The sequence below is a fragment of the Apaloderma vittatum genome, unplaced genomic scaffold (assembly GCF_000703405.1).
Source record: "Apaloderma vittatum isolate BGI_N311 unplaced genomic scaffold, ASM70340v1 scaffold6606, whole genome shotgun sequence".
Lineage (NCBI taxonomy): Eukaryota > Metazoa > Chordata > Aves > Trogoniformes > Trogonidae > Apaloderma > Apaloderma vittatum.
Genome location: NW_009723345.1, coordinates 32,039 through 53,497, shown reverse-complemented (window position 1 = coordinate 53,497; position 21,459 = coordinate 32,039). Strand labels below are relative to the sequence as shown.

The 21,459-nt window shown below is 38.2% G+C and overlaps 1 protein-coding gene across 1 annotated transcript in view; it reads left to right on the top strand.

Moving 5' to 3' along the window:
• Window positions 1–21,459, top strand: part of LOC104269626 (fibrillin-2-like) — a gene marked incomplete at both ends in the record, with an annotated part of 55,138 nt that overhangs the window by 13,398 nt on the left and 20,281 nt on the right. The window contains 5 exons of the mRNA XM_009872079.1: window positions 9,003–9,128; window positions 11,907–12,059; window positions 12,788–13,021; window positions 13,841–13,978; window positions 21,149–21,268. Of these exons, the coding sequence (XP_009870381.1) occupies window positions 9,003–9,128; window positions 11,907–12,059; window positions 12,788–13,021; window positions 13,841–13,978; window positions 21,149–21,268 (771 nt within the window). The remainder of the gene's footprint in view (window positions 1–9,002; window positions 9,129–11,906; window positions 12,060–12,787; window positions 13,022–13,840; window positions 13,979–21,148; window positions 21,269–21,459) is intronic.

The following is a 21,459-nucleotide window of genomic DNA, read 5'->3' as shown; positions in this document are numbered from 1 at the left end:
TGGGCAGTGCATCCCAGTGCCTGAGCACCCTCTCCGTGAGGAAGGGCTTCCTGAGATCCAACCTAAACCTTCCCTGATGCAGTTTCAGGCCATGCCCTCTCGTCCTGTCACTGGCTGCCCGGGAGAAGAGCCCAACCCCCACCTGACTGCACCCTCCCTTCAGGCAGTTGTAGAGAGTGAGAAGGTCCCCCCTGAGTCTCCTCTTTTCCAGGCTAAACACTCCCAGCTCCCTCAGCCTCTCCTCACAGGACTTTCCCTCCAGTCCCTTCCCCAGCCTTGTTGCTCTCCTCTGGACCCGCTCCAGCACCTCCAGGTCTTTCTTGCAGTGAGGCCTCACCAGTGCTGAGCACAGGGGCAGAATTACATCCCTGCTCCTGCTGGCCAGACCGTTCCTCATACAGGCCAGGATGCCATTGGCCTTCCAGGCCACCTGGGCACACTGCTGGCTCCTGTTCAACTGGTTGTCAACCAGCACTCCCAGGTTCCTTTCTGTTGAACTGCTCTCCAGCCACTCCTGCCCCAGTCAGTAGCGCTGCAGGGGGTTATTGTGGCCAAAGTGCAGGACCCTGCCTTTGTTCTTGTTGAATTTCATCCTGTTGGCCCATTGATCCAGCCTGTGCCGGTCCCTCTGCAGTGCCTTTCTACCCTCCAGCAGATTCCCCCTCAACTTGGTGTCATCTGTGAAATTACTAGGAGTAGACTCAATCCTCTCACCCAGGTTGTCAATAAAGGTGTTGGATATCCACACCCCTGCTGTTTTTAGAAAAGGACATCATGGTTATCAAATTGTGATTCTTTACTTGGCTTCTTTATCCTCTCCACCTGTGTGGAAAGAAGTCCAAAGGATGAAGCATCACTTTTCATTCATTGCTAAGTGCAGAAGCTTCAGCTCTTCTTGGAATTACCTCCTCCTCAGTCACTGGCTCTTAAAATAATAACTTCCTTTTTATTTCCCTATGAGTCCTGAGGGCCACAGGGGCATTAGTAATAGATGAATCAGAACACAAAGTATGAAGATGTATAGTAAGAGCCAATGCTACTTGTTTGGGTTTTTTTTTCTGATAATAGACTCTAATAATTTGGAAAGTTAAATTGGCAGCTATCGTGAACAATTACCTGCAACTTAGTTCATGGGTACATTTAAATAACAGGGACTGGCACTATCATCAGGTCAGACAGAGTTCTGTACTCATGTGGATTTATAACTTGCGCACCAGAGCTTAACTTGTATCCTACCAGCTCAGAGCAAAACCACAATGAACGGAACAGCAACCTACACCCACCTTCTATCTGACATACACCTAACATGATTAACTTTTCTTATGTCTTAGTGCTATCATTGGCTTCTGAGCAATGTAATTCTGCAGTGGTTACACAACTTTTAGGAAGTGAATCAGAATCTAATGTTTGCAGTTGTCTTTACATAACTGGCTATTGTTGCCATCATTTTGTATGCCATGTGATATCAGCAAGTACAGCTACAATTTTGAAAAATTCTGGCAGTGCAGTTAATCTTTCAGTAGAACTGAGTCTTAAGTTTATTGAACATCACAACATGAAGTACACAAAATTCAGAAACATTTTGTTGTAATAATGCCATTAAATGTAAACAACTGTCAGAAAAAAAATTTGCAAATGTAGAATGTTTTCCTCACTTGAAAGAGTGGGTTTGAAAGTGTTAGAACTGTAATCAACTGATCATTTTAAAGGTGAAGCAAACCCACTTGTAATTGCTAAATGAACATGTAGTGTATTTGATTGTGTAGGCAATGCATAGATTATAAATGTATGCTTTGCTGTTATTTGCCTTGGATTTATGTTGTCAGTTGCAAGACATTTCATAGGAAGGGTTTTATTCAAATTTGTATGCTCTAAGTTAACATCCGTTTATTTTGGCAGGACTCTTTTCTGCTTGAGACTGTTTAGAACTTTTTACAGCATTAAATGCAGTGATATCTTCAATGTTAGTAATTTTTCCATTTTACTCAGTCGCGTATTTATTATTTCATGAGACTTGTACAGCAGGAATAGGACAATAGTGCTTTTGCCTCTAAGCCAGCTTTTGAGGTGTTAGTCCTGAAAAAAGCATGTCTATGTGATAAATATATAATCAGGGCAAAGACAGCATTTGGATATCTGTTATGATGGACTACTGTCTTAGTTCAATAAAGGAAGTCCCTGTTCTGATTATGTCTGTAACCTTACCATGGCAGTGATTGTGTTTTACTGCTGTTAATCCTGGAAGCGCTCCTGGTGAAGGAGACCTAATACATGCTCTCAGGCAAGGATGCAGTTAAAATACATCAAATAGATGTTTTCACAGAGATCCAAAACCTGCATTTCATTTTGTATATGTCATGGTTTTGCCTGGCATCTGCACTCCAGGTTTGATGCCAGAAGGAGAGCTTATTCAGTGATAGATTTCCTTCCTTCTGAAAACAGTAATTACAGCATTCTTTGCATTTTACTTCTTTAACCTGCCTAAAGCTCAGCTTTAATTGTTAGAGATGTTATTATACTCCCTGAATAGGATCCATTGGAAAATGTGGATGTATTTTTCACATGTACCTGCTTATAAATCTGTGATGCTTATGGGACTGTGCATAGTGGAAGTGAAACATCATCCACAGTCTGAAATATTTGCTGTTATTTCATAGTTCAGTAATCAGTGGACTTTCATTTCCTGCTGTGTTGGCAGCCTACTGCAGAACAGGTCATGTGCTCTGGCTTTGTTACTTCTAAGCCTCTGCTACTTCTGTCTGTGGCCGAAGTTAGGTACTAATTAGACTCTGGTCACAGCTTCCCCACTAGCTTCCTTAGTCACGTAAATTCCTCACAGGAAATTATGCAGATAACCACCTGCTGTGCCCAGTTTGTACTGCTTTTTTTCTGGAGAAAAAAAAAACCTGTAGTGAAATTCACTTGTCCATTTCCTTATGCTTCACAACCAAGATGGTAATGCCACAATTATACCAGCATAATACCATGCTTACGTGATTCCAAGAATGAAACAGAGAATGGAAACCAAGTCATAGTTCTATTTAGACTTTTAAAATTATTTTTTTAATAAAGGCTTTGAGAGTTATAATCTCTCAGTGTGAGATTTATAGGATAAAACTATAGCCAGTCCTTCAAACAATTACACTTTCAGTTAGTGGGACTGGTCATTTGAGTGAAGTTATGTCTTTTGTATATATGGATTGTGCCATTGGGAAGAATATAAGGAATTGGTCTTCTAGAAGTTAGAACCTGAAGAATCTACAGAGAAATTATTTAATAGAAAACTGCATTGTTTTAATGAACATGTTTATTCAAAACATTATATAGAAGTGATGTAGTGTGGAGTATTCTGCTCAATCCTTTCACTTCTTTAAGGATGTAAAACCAGATCAAATATTACTTGCTGCCTACAAAGGACGAGATCCAAGTTGGGTCAGTAACCAGGCAAGGCTCCAGTGTTCAGAGTCAGAGGATGGAATCTTACAGTAACTATTCAGACCTTCTTTATTTATCAGCAAATCCTCTACTTAAGAAGGAGAGATTTGAGATCCACTGCTGTATCCTTTACCCTTACACATCCAGATGTATTTTGTGTGTTAGGGTTTTTTCTCCTGTTGTTCCTCCTGGAAACAATAGCTATTGTTAGAGTAAGTAGGAATGTTCACGTTGTGCTTTTTGTGCCGTAATGGATTTTGCTAGAACTATGCTAAGCAATAAACATTGCTTTGCTAGGCTATTTACCTGTGTTATATTTCCATATTTATTTTTTAAAAAAATCAGTTAAAAAAAGCGTATATTCAGCCCGTCAGATTTATTTTGAGCCTTAGATTACAGTTTACTGATACTGACTTTTCAGAAATTAATGACAATTGTATATAATTAAAGAGGATTTTAAGGGTTTCCAAAGCACATGAGAACAACTTGTACGTGTAATTGTGTGTGTATGCCTTCATGTGTAGCGATGTGACTAGGTAGCTTAGGCTGTTTGGGAAAATAGGACCTTTAAAATTAATCAAGCTCAGGGTTCAGTATTACTGATTTTATTTATAAGCTTGTCTATATTCCTGATCCATAGGTATTTCACAGGAGTCAGAACAACTCTGTCTGCTACTAGGCAAGTCATGGGAGGATTCAAAGAATGGGCAAAGAGCTGAGAAAATTTGGAAAAGGTCTTTACAGAGGTTGTACTAAATTCCAGAAATCCAGAGCACTAGTGTGATTTCTTAACTAAACAAAAGAAAACCCCAAATCCTTCTCTTTTTTTACCTAAAAGTTTTGATCTACAACATGCTGAGTTTTTATTGTCTTTTGGGTAATGAAAGTCTATTCATTTTTACGATATTATCTTCCAGAATTAACAGAACTTGCATCTATAGGTTGTTCAGAGATGAGCCTTATATAGGTAAACTGAGAGGAGAAATAAACTCTCTGTAATGCTTGCTGGTTTATGTAAGAGGTGGACTACTACTTACTGGTACTTCAAGGATCTATTCAATGTGTTCAACTTACTTTTCTCAGATTGGAAATACATCCTAGTCCTTGACTAAATGTGGTTAGATATGACACCCTTTACAGTTAAAACTACTCTAGGAGATAGGATGCCTCTGATGCTCTTCCAAAAAGATATGTTGCTAGGACTATATGACACAGGCTAGCTCCTTTTTTTTTTTTTTTTTTTTAAAACATGGCACCAAAATGCAAAGAACCCGTTAAAAGAAAGAATTCTATTTGGGATTTTCCTGCTTTAGTGTATAATTTCATTAAACTGTGTGTCACTCAGATTTGATACTACCAGGTATTACTATAGACTAAAACTATATTCAGGGAACCCTTTTTCAGAACTCAGCAGTTGAGAGACTCCATTCTGGTATTTTTAATTCAGTTATTCATAAAATCCTGCTTACTGTGGCAGTAAAAGTGATGAATTCTCTATGACAGGTAACCAGGGTGGGTTTTTTGGCAGAAGCTCAGCTATTAATTCTCACACCTGCAAAGTTTAGGCCACACTTTTAAATTGGTTCTCACAATGAAACTAGCTTTCTCATCTTGTGTGCAATGTTGGAACCATTCACACTACCAGTTTTTTTCACTCTTAAGACAGCATCACCTATTACTATCTTTGGAGCATTTTCCCCTAGACTGTTAATTTATGTATTTTGGAGGGGGGCAGGGAGGAAATTGAGTAACTTTTTCAATCAGCCATCCTAAAAATAACTCTTCCTAAAGTAAAGTCTCAGAATTTCCAGTCAGAGGTAATAGAGATCTTGTTGAAAGAATTGCACATGCAAGAGCCAGGGAGGAGGAAGGAGAGACACAGATTTAGCTCAGAAACTAGTGAAACAAAAAATGACTTGGTGCTACTCCAGTAAATAAGAAAATTATTCTTAAAAAAAATTTCTCTGTGTTTATTGATTAAAAAAATGTTTTTCTCCCCACATGGAGGAGACTGTGGAGTCTTCCTCCTACTTTGGTCACTGCCCAGATTTCAGGAAGGTACTTTCTCCCTTCCCAGCTCCCTGTCATTCTTGGACAAGAGCCCTAGACAGTGCTAAACCTCTGTGCATGTAGCCAGGTGGGAAGGATGGTCTAGGTCCTGCAGCTTTGCAGAGGTGGGTAACTGCTTCCATCCTGTGTCTTTCACTTGCCAGTGCTACAAACTCCGCTTTCTCATCACATCAATGGATTTTGTACTGTATGTCCAAGTAGGTTGGAATTTGGTTTCCTTTGGTAAAAGATCAGGTGTTGTGTTTGTGCAATTGAGATTATTGCCTTAAAGTAGCAGGTACCTGTGCCAAACAGAGTGAAAATGAAAGGAAAACTTTCAGTTTTCAAGTGCCTCCTGGCTTTAATAGTCAGATTTTTATAGATTTATTTTTCTTGTAGTTTTTTTTTTTTTAATAGTATAGAGGCTGCTGTTGTACCTCAGTTAGAAAAAAAAAAAGAAAAGAAATGCTCTGGAACCTACAGAATTTAAGACCCACTCTCTGAGAGAGTGACTGAATGAAACTGATACTTCTAAAATCCTGTCTAACTAGTTCCTAACACAGGGATTCTGAAATTTATCTTGTTCACATACCACTGGTGGCAGGTGCTACCAGCTTTGTGCCGTCCCATTTGTCTTACAGGATTTACATCTCCAGGCAGTATTTCCATGCTGATTAATTGTGATTAACATGCTGGTGGTATCTGTATGAAAGTTTGGGTGCCTCTGAACTTTAGAATTAGTCCCGGGATTTATTTCTGCAACCACTACAGTAGTGATGAAAAAGACTAGTGTAGTTTTCCTTGAGACGGAAGGTGTGCTTCAAGGAATGGTAAAATGCTCTTGCTTGGGCATCCAGTGACTTGGACATTGGGAAGGTGTCACTCTCCAGAAAAAGGCAGCTCTTTCTGCAGAGTCCTTCATTTCGTCCAGTTTCCTTTTCTGTCTTTTTGACATGGTGTTTTAAACTGTGTGTACAGAACTGTGTATACAGAAGACAGTATTCATGTTTGAAAGACTTATGGGCTGTGCAAGACCTGAACTGCATGAAATTTCAACAAGGCATGCAGCTGGTTCCGGTTCTTCTTTGATTTATACACATGGTTTCATTTCATTGGATTGAATCAGATGTTAAGCAGTTCACTGCATTGTATATATTGTCTTTAGTATAGTAAATTAATAGAAGATTTTAGAGATTTCCTGGGGAATTACTTGGTTTTGATTCATAACATCATTTTGAATTCTGGAATCTCTGCAGTGGGTTAAGTATAAACCCTTATGTGAAAGAAATGTTTTGATTTAGCAAAGATGGCAGTTTCTTTTGTACGTTCTTGAGCAGATGTCTAAATTGTGGAGAATAGTTGTCATTTTGTAACTATTTTAATGTAATTTTCAAACTTTTTTTGTCCTCTAATATGCTTAAATGACCTTATTAAAAGGACAAAAACTTCACTTCCTCTAAAGGTGAGTCATAGTGTAAAACAAACAACAAAGGCCACGAGATGCTTAAATATATGGACTAATTAGGAAATTTGAAGATGTGTCAAGGGTTACCTGTAAAATACATTCTCTTTTCTACAGTGGCACTCCAAATGACATGCCAGTGGGAGAGGGATTGTTTATTCATGTGTTCACTTACGAAGAACAGTTGTCACATTCTTTGTGGCCATGTGGCAAAACTTAGTTTCCCTTTCGGTACTGGAATGTCCTCTGTAGATTCCTATCTGAGGGGAGTTCTTCATCTGTGGACTTTCCCACAGTGGGGAGTTACCTTTTTAATAGTCCCTGTGCGTGCCAGATCTTTTTGGCACTTTTCCTTTTCTTTGAGTTTTTCATGTGTAGAGTGTAGCAAGGGAGGGAGCAAAGTATTCATCACATAAAAGGCTTCTAAGAAATAACACCTGCTAAAGTTTGTTTCTCAAGTAGTCATTCATCTCAGGACAATTTCTAGAGTTACAGGTCCAAGGAAATTATAGGTCTGTATAAAAGTGCAAGGAATGATTTGTGGGATCCCTAGGCTTTCTTAAAAGGAATGTGAAGACCTTCACAGTGTCATCACAAGGTGATTTCTACCATACGCTCCTTCTGATGCTTCTCCTGCATTATTTCATGGACTCATAGAATGGCCTAAGCTGGAAGGGACCTTAGAGATCGTTTTAATCCGGCCTGCCTGCCACCAGGGATGCCACCTCTCGACTAGATCAGGCAACACATGTAGACCGAATGGGAATTGAACCCGCGACCTTAGCGTTGTTTCATGTGACACAGTCTGGATTCAACAGTCTCATTTTTTGTTTTAATTTTTGTTTTGCAGTATGAAAGCTAATTTAATACTTCATCCAAATTTTTACAAAGAAGTTAAGCTAAAGTTTTGTATCTATGACTACCTTTGGTATCAATCTGGGCAAAACCTGTGATATTATATCCTTCCAGCTGAAAAACATAACTTGTCTCAAGCTAGTTAGAAAGTTGGCCCATAATTTCCTGTGTTTTCTCAGAATGCCTCTGATGTTAAACCTAGGCCACAGTTCACATTCCCTGAAAGCCACTCGAGGTCACTTATAAGCAATATGAGGCTGCTAAAATGACCCTAAAAATAATAATGTGTACAGAGGCACTTAATCTGTCTGAAGATTGTCACAGTTTTAGAATAAAGGGGTTACTTAAAATGTCTTGCCCTACAAATGGTCATGACATAGTCTTTACTCTCATGCTGACCTTCCCACTTGTGTTTCATCCATTCCAGTATGCTCTGCTGTGCTTCACAGCTCTAACCACACAGTTAGACTGCTTACTCCTGTTGTTTCTCATTGCCTCAGCTCCTTATTTTGCTTCCAGTTTGTTCTAGGACAGCATATGATGGTCTCAGTTCTGGTGCCGAGCATCCTGGTAGCCACTTGTTACATACAGCAGCTCATTCATCAGCTTGATGACTTCTGATTTTTTCTGTTTTTACATACATAGTTGTTTCGGTGTTCAGATGAGGCCAGTGCTTTTAGTTAGCAGAAACATTTTAATGGATTAAAAATAACTGAAAAAAAGTAGGAATGCAACATTTGATGGCGTTTGAAGAGCTTGGCCAAATTTCTTGCTTACTGTTGGGGTATTAGAAAGCCAGAAAGTAAATGTTTTGAGCAGCATTTTTGTGGTCATAGAAGCCCAGAGCTGTCATGCTTGGCTGTTGTACCATCCTCCTTCCTTCGTCTCAAAAGCAGGATATTTTCTTTGGCATTGCACTGTGACTGTCATGTGCTTCCTAGAGGTGGCACTCAATACGTGTCATTTAGAGGGGATCTCAGCCTGCTCTCATGAACCCTGTGGCTTGAAGGGTGCACCCCTTTGATGTATAAGGAAACCCTCTATTAAATGGCAAACAAAGCTATTTCTCATGCACAAACACCAGCAATCTGTTATTCAACGCGTTAGATAACAACTTAATTTCAGAAAAGCTTTCTTTTCCACTTTTTGAGTGTGTTCAAGTACTCTGTTAATTATCCCATGTCTTTTCCTTTTTGGATAGATATTGATGAATGCAGCATCATCCCAGGAATCTGTGAAGGCAATGAATGCTCTAACACTGTGGGAAGTTATTTCTGCATGTGCCCACGGGGTTATGTCACATCTGCAGATGGCTCACGCTGTATCGGTAGGTATTCCACTCTGTAAGCTTTTAGAGCTCTCAAGGTGATTAAGTCAATTTATACACAGCAGCATCAGCAGAATGTCTGTCCCCCTACCCTAGGCCTCTTGATATGCTACCTCATTAGTACCTCTGAATCAGTTCCTTAAAATTTATAACATCCTCCTCTGATGATGATTGTCCCTGCAACTGTCTTTATGTAGATAGTAGATTCCTCTGTGTCAATTGTACTGTAGCCTGAGACCTGCTGTCTGAGTTCTGGATCGTCTCAGGAAAAAAGCAATTAATATCTTTCTATCTTGTCTACGTATTTCAAGTTCCATCTCGTTTAGGTTAATTTAGAGACCAACATGTAAGATGCTGATGTGGTTTGAGCTAAACAGAGCAAGTTCTGTTCAGTAATTCTGCTTTTCAGCTTAGTCTCTTCTAAGAGGCTATACTATATGAAGTTAACAGCATGTTTTTGCAGACAGTATCTGCTACTAGAAATGGTAACACCTGATGTTTATAGTTAGTGCCTGGGATTGGTATGCAGAAAGGCTCTTGGTATGCAGAAAGGCTCTTGCTTGCACTTGCTCCTGTGATAACCAAAGTAACTGATAAATCTTGTGTGCCACATTGGGGGTGCTAAGAAGTAAAAGGGTCACAAGGAAATACAAAGATCACATATCCCGGGGAGGAGCAGACAGAGCAGGTGACCTAAGCCTGACCAACAAAGTATTCCACTCCATATATGTCATATTCAGTATAGATCTGCGGGGTCATGGGAGCTAAGCCTCTTTTTCAATGGCCAGTGTCTGAGGAGGGCTCCATCCATTTTTCTGCCTTTGATCCCAATCCTGAGTTCCCAAATTCAACTCCTGTGCCTGATTCCCCTCTGCTGCTGAGTCTAGGGCTGTCCCAGTGCTGCTTGCTCTGCAGCATTGCTCTTGGTCTTTTGAGAGTTAAATTCAATATTGGTTTTGTATATATTTGTATATTTTTCATTATTTCCAATATTTTCTTAATTTATTAGTAGTGTTATTGTTTTATTAAGGCTGTTGTAGTTTTTCTGATCAATAGGTCTCTTTGTCTTTTTCCCTTCCCATTTACAGGGTCAGAGGGGTTTAGAGAGCATCTGTCTCTCGTTTAGCAGACAGCACAGCCCTAACCTTCAACAGGCACATATAGGAACTCAGAAGACATTAAGCAGTGTGTGCTGAGCTGCTACTAATTTGGTTGGAACAGATAATAGAATTACCTAAATATTAGATATCAGTACATTACAGCTTTTTCAAGACAATTTCTTTAAAAACTGTTTCTATATTATAAAAAAGATGTCTGCTTATTTTCACGTGTGGTAATTTCTTTTATACAGCTGCGTGTGTCAAATATATGGTATAAACCATTCTGACAAATTAACTAAAAATGGTGTATACCATGTGTAGGAAACAATCAACAGTTGCTAATAATAGCGTCTTTTCTAGATCTCGTGCTGGTTCTTATTTCAGACATCTCAAAGCCCTTTGTTCTCATGCTGGGAACGGGATGGGTATTCTGAAAGGAATTTCTGAATTACAGATAAATGATGTAAGCCAGTAGCAACACAAGACCTACAGGTGATTTCACATGGATAATTCTTTGCACAATGTTGCCGGCTTTTGTTATCCAGGTTCATCTGAGGAGTGCTGAACTTCAGAAATAATCTGGCTGGCCTCAGGAATGCTGAGAACCTATGATTTCCAAGATGATTGGAATTGCATATGGATTTTGGCATGTTTTGTGTTCTAGTTTCTCAGGTCAACTCCCAAACCCAATCAAACAAAAATCATGCCCTGTTTGGCTAAGAGAGGCCATTATGTTACAGATTGCCCTTTTCCCTTAAATGTAAATGTGTCTGAAAGTTCTTGTGCTCTCAAATGTTTATAGTTACAGGACTATAACTTGTATACTCCAGAAGTATAATTTCTCCTGTACTTACAAGAAAAGCAAAGAATTTAATGTAAATTATTTTATTCTTCCTTGTTTAAGATACTTTCTTTTAACCAAAATAGCAGGATATGCTCAGTGTAATTAGTACGATGTCTTTCCAAATGCATTGAGCTTTTCTCCTAGTCAGCATTCAGGAGTGTCACAGTAAAAGCTCTAGAATATTAAAAAAATAGAAGCTAGAATATAAAAAACCACTCTAGAATATAGTAAACAATGAGATACTTGTATAGAGTAGTTTTCACATGGCACTACTGGAAATGCTCTTGTACATTCAGTCTATTGAGAAGAGCAGTCTGAATGGCGTTTTTTGTCAGATACCTATACACGAACGAAAAATTCATTAAATTAATTTACTGATGTTACTGTTATTACATGACATGTCTTGATTTTTGCCATAGTAGGCTTTTTATGTATTTGTATCTAGACTCTATTTGCATTGCTTTGTATCTTTTGTATCATCCATATTTCTTGTTAGCCTGAGCAGACTTTAAGATTGCATTTAAGATGAATGCAAGACTAGTGTCACTGTAAATATGTGATCCTGCAGTAAACCAAGTGTGGAATGTTTTGGTGCTAATCATCTGAGGTAATTATTGGGTGGTGTGTTTTGGGGGTAGTTTGAGGTTTGGTTTAGTGGTGAGTTTTTGTTGTGTTTATTTGGGGTTTTTTAATACAACTTTTTAAACGTTTTAGTCATGAATTGAGTAAGGGAAAGTAATTCTGAGAGTTCGTGTTACCATTTTTGGTTTTCTTTTTTAAATTCTGAGAGTTCGTGTTGCCATTTTTGGTTTTCTTTTTTAAATTAACTCCCAGATCAGAGGGCAAGCACGTGTTTCTCCAACACAGTGAATGGCCGCTGTGCACAGGAGCTTCCTGGCAGATTCACCAAAAGGCAGTGCTGCTGTGAGTCTGGCCGGTGCTGGGCCGTCGGGTCTGTTCCAGAGATGTGTCCTGTTAGAGGATCTGGTAAGTGGCTTGGGAAGGAGGTCACCGGAATACTTTAAATTGCCAAAACATGTAGGCTAAATGGAAAAAGAAAGTCAAGAATTACATTATTATTCACTCTTGTGTTTTTAATACTGATGTTACCATCTGTGAACCATTTTTTTTTTCTGGTCCATGATTATTTGGGACTAGTTTCTTTAACATTCTTTTGTTGACTTTGGAAATAGTTCTTGGGAAATGGGAAAGATTTTGTGGTCAGACTCAAAGAGGAAATGATTCTGAGGGTCCACCGTTCATTTTGATTTGAAGGAACAGCTGCTCTCTTGTTCCATTAAATTTTGGGTTACTTTGAACTAGAAATGCGCCAGTATTTAATTTAGTTTTTTCAGCCCCACTCCCAGAGTAATAGTCCACATCCCCAGTGAAACATGTTTTCAGCTTATCTGTATCAAGATCTCTGAGTGGCCAGGGAGTTACAGTGCTGCTGGCAGCACATCAACAAAAAGATTTCAATAAATAGTAAATTGTAATATTTCCTTTTATTATTTTTAGTGTCCTTCCTTAAATAACACCTGTCACAACCATGAGATCTGCCTGAGATTAGGAGTGGGAAAGGGAACATGCAACATCAAAGAAATGAGGAGCCAGTGTTCTGGTTTTTGTACCTTGCAAAGATCTGTATCTTCCTCATAAGCTAACTCTGGAGGGTTGATTTGCTTTATGCTTTTCTGTGTGTTCCTGTTTGATAGATGAACACCGCAGACTTTGTGTGGATGTTGCTCCTGCTGGAGGTGGGTCCAGAGGTGGTGGGACAAGAGGAAATGGGTTCCTTCCCGGTGGCAATGGCAATGGCTACAGCCCAGGAGGAGCAGGATTCATTCCCATACCTGGAAGCAATGGTTTCTCCCCAGGTGTCGGCGGAGCAGGGATAGGGACAGGTGGTCAAAGTCCCACTGGAAATGGCCCAATAATTACTGGGCTAAGTAAGTACTTGCATTGTTGTGACATGTTACCTCTTTTTTTTTTTTTCCCCCTCCTATTTTTTTCCTTTTTTTCTGGTTAGTTTTCAGTCTGGAACTGATAGCGTGTTTTTAACAGGTAAAAATGCCTTTGTATTCAAACACATTTAATGGACCTGGGTTGATACAATAGGAGGTTCAGGAGTGCTTTTTAACAGGAATTCAAATGTAGAGATTTCTGTCTTCAGTTATGGACGCCTTGAGCCTGTTCTGTCACTGCTGATCTGTCTTGATCAGCACTAATGAAACTCCAGATTTCTGTTTTTGAAAAACCACCAGGTTTAAAATACCATTTTCTTTGCTCATTCTTCCAAATGTAAAACTTAGCTGTTCTGCAGGAACACTGCCCTGACTGAAAATCCAAGGTGAATAATATTCAGAGGGAAGCTTCATATATGTAAATTTTTTTTAAGCATAAATAAAATGCAAGAAGTATTTTTAAGACAGGTTCACCAAAAACAGTAAATGTATGGGAGCAACCTGCTCCATCTGTCACCCAAATTGTGGTTTGTTCTTAAGGCCACTGACAATCTCATCAGACTGTGCACATAAATGGTAAATCATACTTAAGACTGTCTAATGTGTTTTGTTTTTTCTGAGAGCTACTTGGTTTTGTTATTTCACTGTTGTGTCAATTGATAGTGATTGGAAAAAGTACTTGGTTTGGTGGATATATTTATGCCCCTGATAATATACATTCTGAAGGTAAATGTAATCTCCGCATTTAGTTCTATTTGAAAATACGTATATTTGTTTCATTTTATGTTTGGGTTTTTTTCTTAGCAATACTCAATCAGACAATAGACATCTGCAGGCACCATCCCAACCTTTGTTTAAACGGACGTTGTATCCCAACCCTTTCTAGTTATCGATGTGAGTGCAACATGGGATATAAGCAGGATGCAAATGGGGATTGTATTGGTAAGCACACATTTCTAAAATCCATTACTCACTTTTAAAATGCTAATATTTTTGTGTTTTAAATATGGGTTTAGGAAAAAAAGGAGAAGGATATTCTTTTTCCACCACATACATATCAACTTTAATGATAATGCTCTTGGGAAGGAGAATGCAAAGACTGTATTACTTACAGTAGAATAATTTAAAATCTTCATGAAAGTTATCTATTTCCTTTAAAAAAAAGAAGAAACCTTTAATCACCAATGTTAGTATCATTACTGTGCTTGATGGGTACTGTACATTTGTGTCTTTGCATTCAGTAAATTCTGCTCTGTGTTCCCTTTTGTTATGATCACATAGGTCCATTTTTGCTACAGGAGTTAGTGTCAAGTCATGTTCAAGATAATGAGGGGTGAAATTTATGTTTTACCAGCTCCTAAGGATGAATGAAAGTTTGAAAGAAATCAGATGATTTTTAAAATGTATTAATTGACTTTTTTTGTATTTGCATTTCATTTGAAAATGTTGAATGCTTTTTATTACAGCATTCTGCACTTTTATTTAGTTACTGTGGAGTTCACTGTTGTAGTGTCAAAGGCTCATCAGATATTTGAGGGAAAATACAAAGTTTGGGGATTTTTGTGGGGTGGTTGTGTGAAGAATCCTGTATGCAGGATACACTTTAGTAGACATACAGGATCCTAGATAGAAAGGTTTTGTTGTGTTTCTGATGTAGCATTTGCTTACTGGTTCTTTGTGAAGAGATTTGAGATCTGTGAAGGAAAAATATTACAGAAGAGTTTGTTAGTGATAGGTTTTTCTCACTGAAACTGTACTTTTAGAATCAATTTCCAGCTTGTTTGTGGGTTAGAGAAATAGAGAGGAATTAGAATTTCTATTAGAGGAATATAGAAACAAAAGAATGCAGAAAATTGCAGCTACATGAATCCTTAAAAAACTCTTATAATCCAAGCCTACCAGTTTATAGTTATAAAGGTGAGAGTAGTTCAGGCAGATTATAACATATATGCAGCAGAATGGGCATCACCCATAAACTGAAACACTGCGTCTCTGAGTTGCAAATTCTTCCACCTCACACTAAATTGCAAACTGAGTCTCAGGACCTGCCTGGCACGGCACCTTGCCTTCTGGAGAGGTGTGGCAACTGTAGAGTAGTATTTTTCCTTTGATGTCCCTGTTTCTTACCATGTTTAACTGGTCACTTTTCGTTTTTTGAACTGACTTGATAGACTGCACTTTGAAGTTTGAGAGTCCACGTACCTAGGCCATTAGGGTGCACTAGAGAGGTCAGTTGTAGCTACATCTTTCTAGCTATTCTTAGAAAGTTTCAGTTGATGGAAATTCCACCACTTCACCAGGCAGTTGCATTACTCCAGTAGCTGAACTTCCAGAAAGTCTTCGGAATATCTAATCTAATTTAAACATCATTTTGCAAAAAAAAATTCAGCTCATTGTTTCTTATCTTATGCAAAGTCTGTAAGGCAAGCAGTTTCCTACCTTTGTCTTCACACTTTTGTGTGCTTGAAGAGTGTTATGTGTCTTCTTCTAAGTTGTCCTCTATGATATAGCAAGCCCCTTCTTTACAGGTTTTTTTGTTTGGTTGAGAGTTTTCTGTACCTCTAATCTCTGGCTGGGAAATACAAGAAGTTTAGTCTCTTACAGCATCTTTGGCCCTCAGGAGCTCTAAGTGCATTGTAAGGGGGGAGTGGGAGTTTTACTATAGATCTGTCTTGCATGGCTATTCTTTATTTTATAGGGAGAGCCTTAGCACTTTTGTTGTTAGCATGAAATTTTGCACCACTGAAATCAATAGTACTTTTAACTGTGGTAGACCTTGACTCTTGAGGAACTGTCTTGAAATGTGTTGAGCATCTTCTGAAAGCTAGCATATTGAACTAATGTTTCTTGATGAAATCTAGTTCACAACTTGTATTCATATTCTTTGTTATTTGAGAGGCAAGTGGAAAATGCCATCTGCAGCACAGAGATGTTTGTTATCAATTTGATAACACATAGTGTATTAAATTTTTTTTATTTCTAAGTTCAAATGAAGAACCAAAGAAGACTGATGTAAAAATCTGAGTTTGTAGTTCTTAGAAACCTAGCAAGTGAAAAAAAGTGAAAGGCCTTTATAACCTGTACTTTTTGAGGAAACCATCCTCTTTTTGAGGGAACCCTCCTGTGTTTGAATCAGTGAAAATCAGTGACAATTAATGTTGTGGTAAGAGCATAGTTATGATAAATGCTTACTCATGCTTATAGAGAGTTATTCTCTATGAAGGAATATACTGTAAGAGCACATAGCTGTAAAAAATGAGCCTGCATACCATGGAAAAGCACAGTGTCCCCCAGCCTTTAAAATCATTTCCTATTAAGGTAACACAAATTTGACTGACCTAATTTTTGCTTCATATCAGGAGATAGCATAAAGTTGGCATATGATTAAGTGTCAGTTCACTGTGGCATATGAGACTGGAACGCTGTTAAATTCACAAAGCAAAGCATGCAAAATAAATGGCAACACCAAGGTAAAAATTATTATGGCATGATACTATTGGAAGCATTTGATTATTAATCAAATGCATGTATTGATAATGTGGCATATGCAAGTTCAGAGTCTAGGAAAAAATGAACTTGAAAATAAAGTCAAACCAAAGCCAATCTTTATGTAGGTGGTCAGATTAGTTCCTGAGTAAGAAGCAACTCCAGATTAAATACTAGGAATTAATAATAATAGGATATTTTAGGTAAGTAGATAAACCAAAGGTCTCACCTGAGCATGGGTGACCTTTTAGTGAACACCAGTTTCAATAACCACTGGCACAAAAGAAATGGTTGAGTGCCTTTTGCTTCTTTTTTGCTTTCCATCTTAAAGGACCAGGTATTAATGTACCAGTTTCACCTGAGAATAGCTTGTGGGATTAATCCAGAACAGGATTTAAATTCTGTGCTTGAGCCTATTGTGAAATGCTTCTTTTGCTCTATATTTGTGCCCCTTTATACTTACATTGCCTCAAGCAGAGCTATTTTTTTTATTTATTTTTAATTATCATTTAAGAAATCATGCGTGAAAAGATGGATTAGGACAATCATCTCTTATTCAAAAGGCCCATCAGATTTACAAGTCTAGGTGCTGAAACTGATTGACAGGGAGATATAATGTGCTCTTAACAGCTGGGTCTCATTCTGTCCCATTCTTTTCTGGGGGGGTCAGCCTTGCTGTTCACCTTCCACTCAAAGCTAATAATGGTAATCGTGAAGTTGTGTCTGATTTTCAGGTTGAGGCTCAAGTGCCTGACACATGTGAGACTAGATTGATGGATGCATGGAAAAAAAGAATTTGTTGACCTGTTTAATTCTCTTAACACACAGTTGTGTGCCCAGGAAAGCAGTGTATTCATTTAGGGATACAGCAGTGTATTCATTTAGGGATACAGTCTCAGTTTTGTAATGCATACCTCGGCATGAAACAACAGTCTGAAAACTGAGGGAATGTTGGATGCCCTGGGATCAAATAGCTGGTTTAACAAAAGCAGAAGATGCTATGCCAGCTATTGTAATATTCTAGACTGAAAGTGGGAAAACACCAATAATGTCTTCCAGCAAGTTTACGTGTCATTTTGCCTGTGTTTTTCTTGTGCATAGCAAATGAGTCATTGCTAATTATTTTGACTCTTCAGTAGTTTGCCTTTTGAATAACTACTTGTATTCAGAAGGCTTTTTTTAAGAGAGTATACTTTGTGAATATTTATGTTAGATAGCATAGCTCTGCTTCACTCTTACTTGCTAACTGTATTACAGAAAAGTAGCCAAAGTATTTTAAGTGCCACACGTGACTGGTGATTGTGAACCATAGCTGCTATTGTCTTGGAAATGTAGGCAGGAACATAACTGCATGGGATTTCTGTGTGTACTGATACATGTTAAGTGAAATTGAAGGCTTACTCAAATCTACCTTGGCTACTCTTCTCATTACTGAAAGCACAATCTTGGGGCATTCAAAAGTTACATTTCACTGCGTGCAGTAAGGTTAATGGTGTATAAATGAACCAGTGCTCCATACTGCTCTCTCTGTCTGCTATCCCCTAAGCAATAAATGAAGAAGATAAGAAACTGTAAGATATTTTTGTACGGAATTAAAGAGGAGTCTTAAGTCAAAATTATCCTGCCAAATCAAAAAATGTTACATAGTGCTTTCCTAACTGAACTTGTATTGTGCTCTTCTCATGATGGAACATGCCTGATGTGTCAAGGACCATAACTGGCCTAAGTGATTTAACACTGAATGGCCAGTCCCTTTCCCCAAACTGATAGACAATTGTGGTATTATTATGTTTCCATATTTCATTATGTTTATAAAAACTCTGGATAAAACTGTAGAGACTTTTGAAGTGGCAGCAAGCCTGTAGCTATGCTGTCTTCAATGTTAGTTGCTTTATGAATAGAAATCTCTGTGGTTTATATTTTGTATATATCTTCAGACTCATGACAGTAAGTCTCAAGGAGGTTTTAGAAGTTCCATTCCGTGTGTAGTGAAATTCTGACAAGTGTTACAGATGAAACACTGAAATGTGGAGATCAGTGTGATGTGAGTGGTGAAAGAGAAATATTTGAGGGTGTGCTATGAGATAGAATAAATGGGTTAAATGTCTCTGTCTCAGATGTTTCCTGTTTATGCTGCTGGAATATGCATGCTTGCAATACAAACTCAAAGCCAACAACTCTTTATATTAACGTGTATTTGCCATTTCCCTCTTTTATCATGAGCTTATAAAAGTAAGAGCATTTAGGATGCATATTTTATATGGAAATCATTGGATGCATATGGCCTTGAAAGAATCTTCTAAGCTTAAGTCAGCAATTTCGTAGAGGAACACTACATTCGTGCTGTACAATTTATAAATTAATTTACAATGAGATCCATTTCTAGCATGAAAGTGTTTAACAGATGAAGTAAGTTGAAGTCTGTAATAAAAAAAGTCATAAATGTCATTCTACTTAGGAAAACTAATCAAAGTAGATGAGTGGCTTATCTAGTATTTATGAGTTCCCCTTGTCTTCCCCTATACTAAAGCAAGATAAATATACAGTAAAGTCATTTGAATTAAGACATTTGACAAAACATTAATGTGAAAATGTGATTTAGAGTTTGACATTTTACTAGTAGCTGAGGACTTTGTTCTGAAGGAACTATGTGCGATTTTGACTGCCCACGTTAGCTGAGCACTGAGGAAAAAATACTTAATCTAGCACTCATGAGAAAGAGTATTCCAACAGCCAGGCAGCATGAGAGCAGGAAGCTACTATAATTGCACAGAGGCCTACCACAATATAAAGAGACAGTTTCTGCTTTCATAATTGTGTTTAACACTCTGAATTTCTCTTTTCTTTATCTGGTTTCATTTTTGTGGTTTTATTGAAGTTATATCAGCTGCAAAGGTGAATGAGCTAAACATGCATGAGAGGAGATACTTGATTTTTCCGTTTGCCTTGCCTTTGTTTATATGATTGTTTACCCCAAACAGTCTAGTTATTTCTAGGCATCTAGAATGCTGTAAACCAGCTCATTAAATCAGTGGTTTGGGTAGACTCAGACCTCATTGATATGTATATTGATGCTATTATTTTTAACCGTATATGCAGTTATGTATATGCAGTTACTGTATATGCACTAAATCCTATGAAAAGGATGGTCTTGTTTATGGTTAAATTGGGAAAAAACTCAACCTTTTGCCATTTTTTAGAATCAGGTCATTCATGGCACAGCACTTTCTAGAAATACACATTTTTAATATAAACGTGTTCTCACAAGTTTAATTTCTCATTCCACCCATTATTTGCAAGATGTAATGAACTAAGTCTTAGGAACAGAACTGATAAGGGGTAAATACAAATGATTATTTAAATTGCCCAGGGCTTTTCCTGATGTTTCTGGTAGCATACACTATAAAAATGCATGGGAAAATCATCATTATTAAGACCTGATCAGCTGTGGCTTTATTTAGCCCCAGCTTCCTATGGGAGCTTACAGCCAGGTACCAAAATTTCCCCAAAAACCCCATTGACATTGTAATGTTAAAACCTATCTAAATGAAGAGATGAATAGTTTCAGACCGGGAAGTGAAAAGGAGGGCATAGCTGGAGGGGGTAAAAAAGTCAAATTAGCAAAGGTGATTGATAAACAAAGAGGGATTTTATCAAGGAATCAATTCAGTTTGTAACCTGGGAGTTCAGCTGCTCAGGTCGTCCTCTGGCAGCTGCAGGAGAGAGAGTGAGCCAGCAGTCAGTCCTGCCTGCCAGACCGGAGAGATGCTCTGCACCTTGAATAACAGAGTGCAAGGATTATGGGAGGGTTTAGAGGAGCATAATGCTGAGGAGCAGTCAGTGTTATTTTAGAGCTGGGAGTAGCTGTTTTGAGCCAAAGGCACAGCTGATTCATTGCTAACCACTGGGAATCAAATGTGGAAAGGGTTCTTGACAAGAGCTGCAGTTTCCAGACCTGTATGTCAAATGGGAGTTATTTATGAGAATTACCTGACATTTAAGTGGCTAAAGTGTTTTTGCTTGCACCTAACTACCAGAAACCTTGGAAGGGAGAGTAAGGTAAATTATACAGAAGGACTAGATTAAATCTGGCATTACTCAAATGCAAAGGCTGGGATTGAGGATGCAATGGGGCATAAAACATTGAGATGTGGTGCACAGACTGTGGCCTCATTAAGAATCCCTCCTGCTGATATGTCACCCCTCTTCACATTTCTACAATAAATCTGTAATGTAATTGATTTTTTTTAGATGCCATGATTCACTTTGATTTTAAAATACTAATTTTGATTTGCATTGGGTTTATGTCATTCAGTAAAATGAAACTATGTAAACTGCGACGCTGTGATTCTGTTAATTTTCACTCAGCAACTGTCAGATCCCATGTCTCAAAATCCTCACACATATTTTTTCTTTTGTTTTTCAAGATGTAGTATAAATGATGTCGTGGTATTTCACTTCTTAAAAATGTCTGCCTAGCTGGAGTAAGAACAGCTCTGTGTTCTTAGGAAAGAAATGATTTTGCACCAAGAACAAGTTCCATCTTCTTCACTTACAAACTTCTCGACTTGAAAAAAATGTTGTGTATGCTGTGAAGTTACTAATGCTCCCCTGTGCTGCCAACAGATGTTGATGAATGCACATCAAACCCATGCTCTAATGGAGACTGTGTCAACACACCTGGTTCCTATTACTGCAAGTGCCACACAGGTTTCCAGAGAACTCCTACCAAACAAGCTTGCATTGGTAAGAAAATTTCCTTCACATCTACTGACATTCCAGATGGTCCGACCCTTTTATGTGAGATCCCACTGGAGTTAAAAAAGTAATTAGCAATGCAATTTCAGTAGATCCCAGTTGTTATATTAATTGGGGCTCTAGTTCTGGGATACCATTCCATTGATTCTGTTGCTGTCTTTTAACATTTATCCATTTTC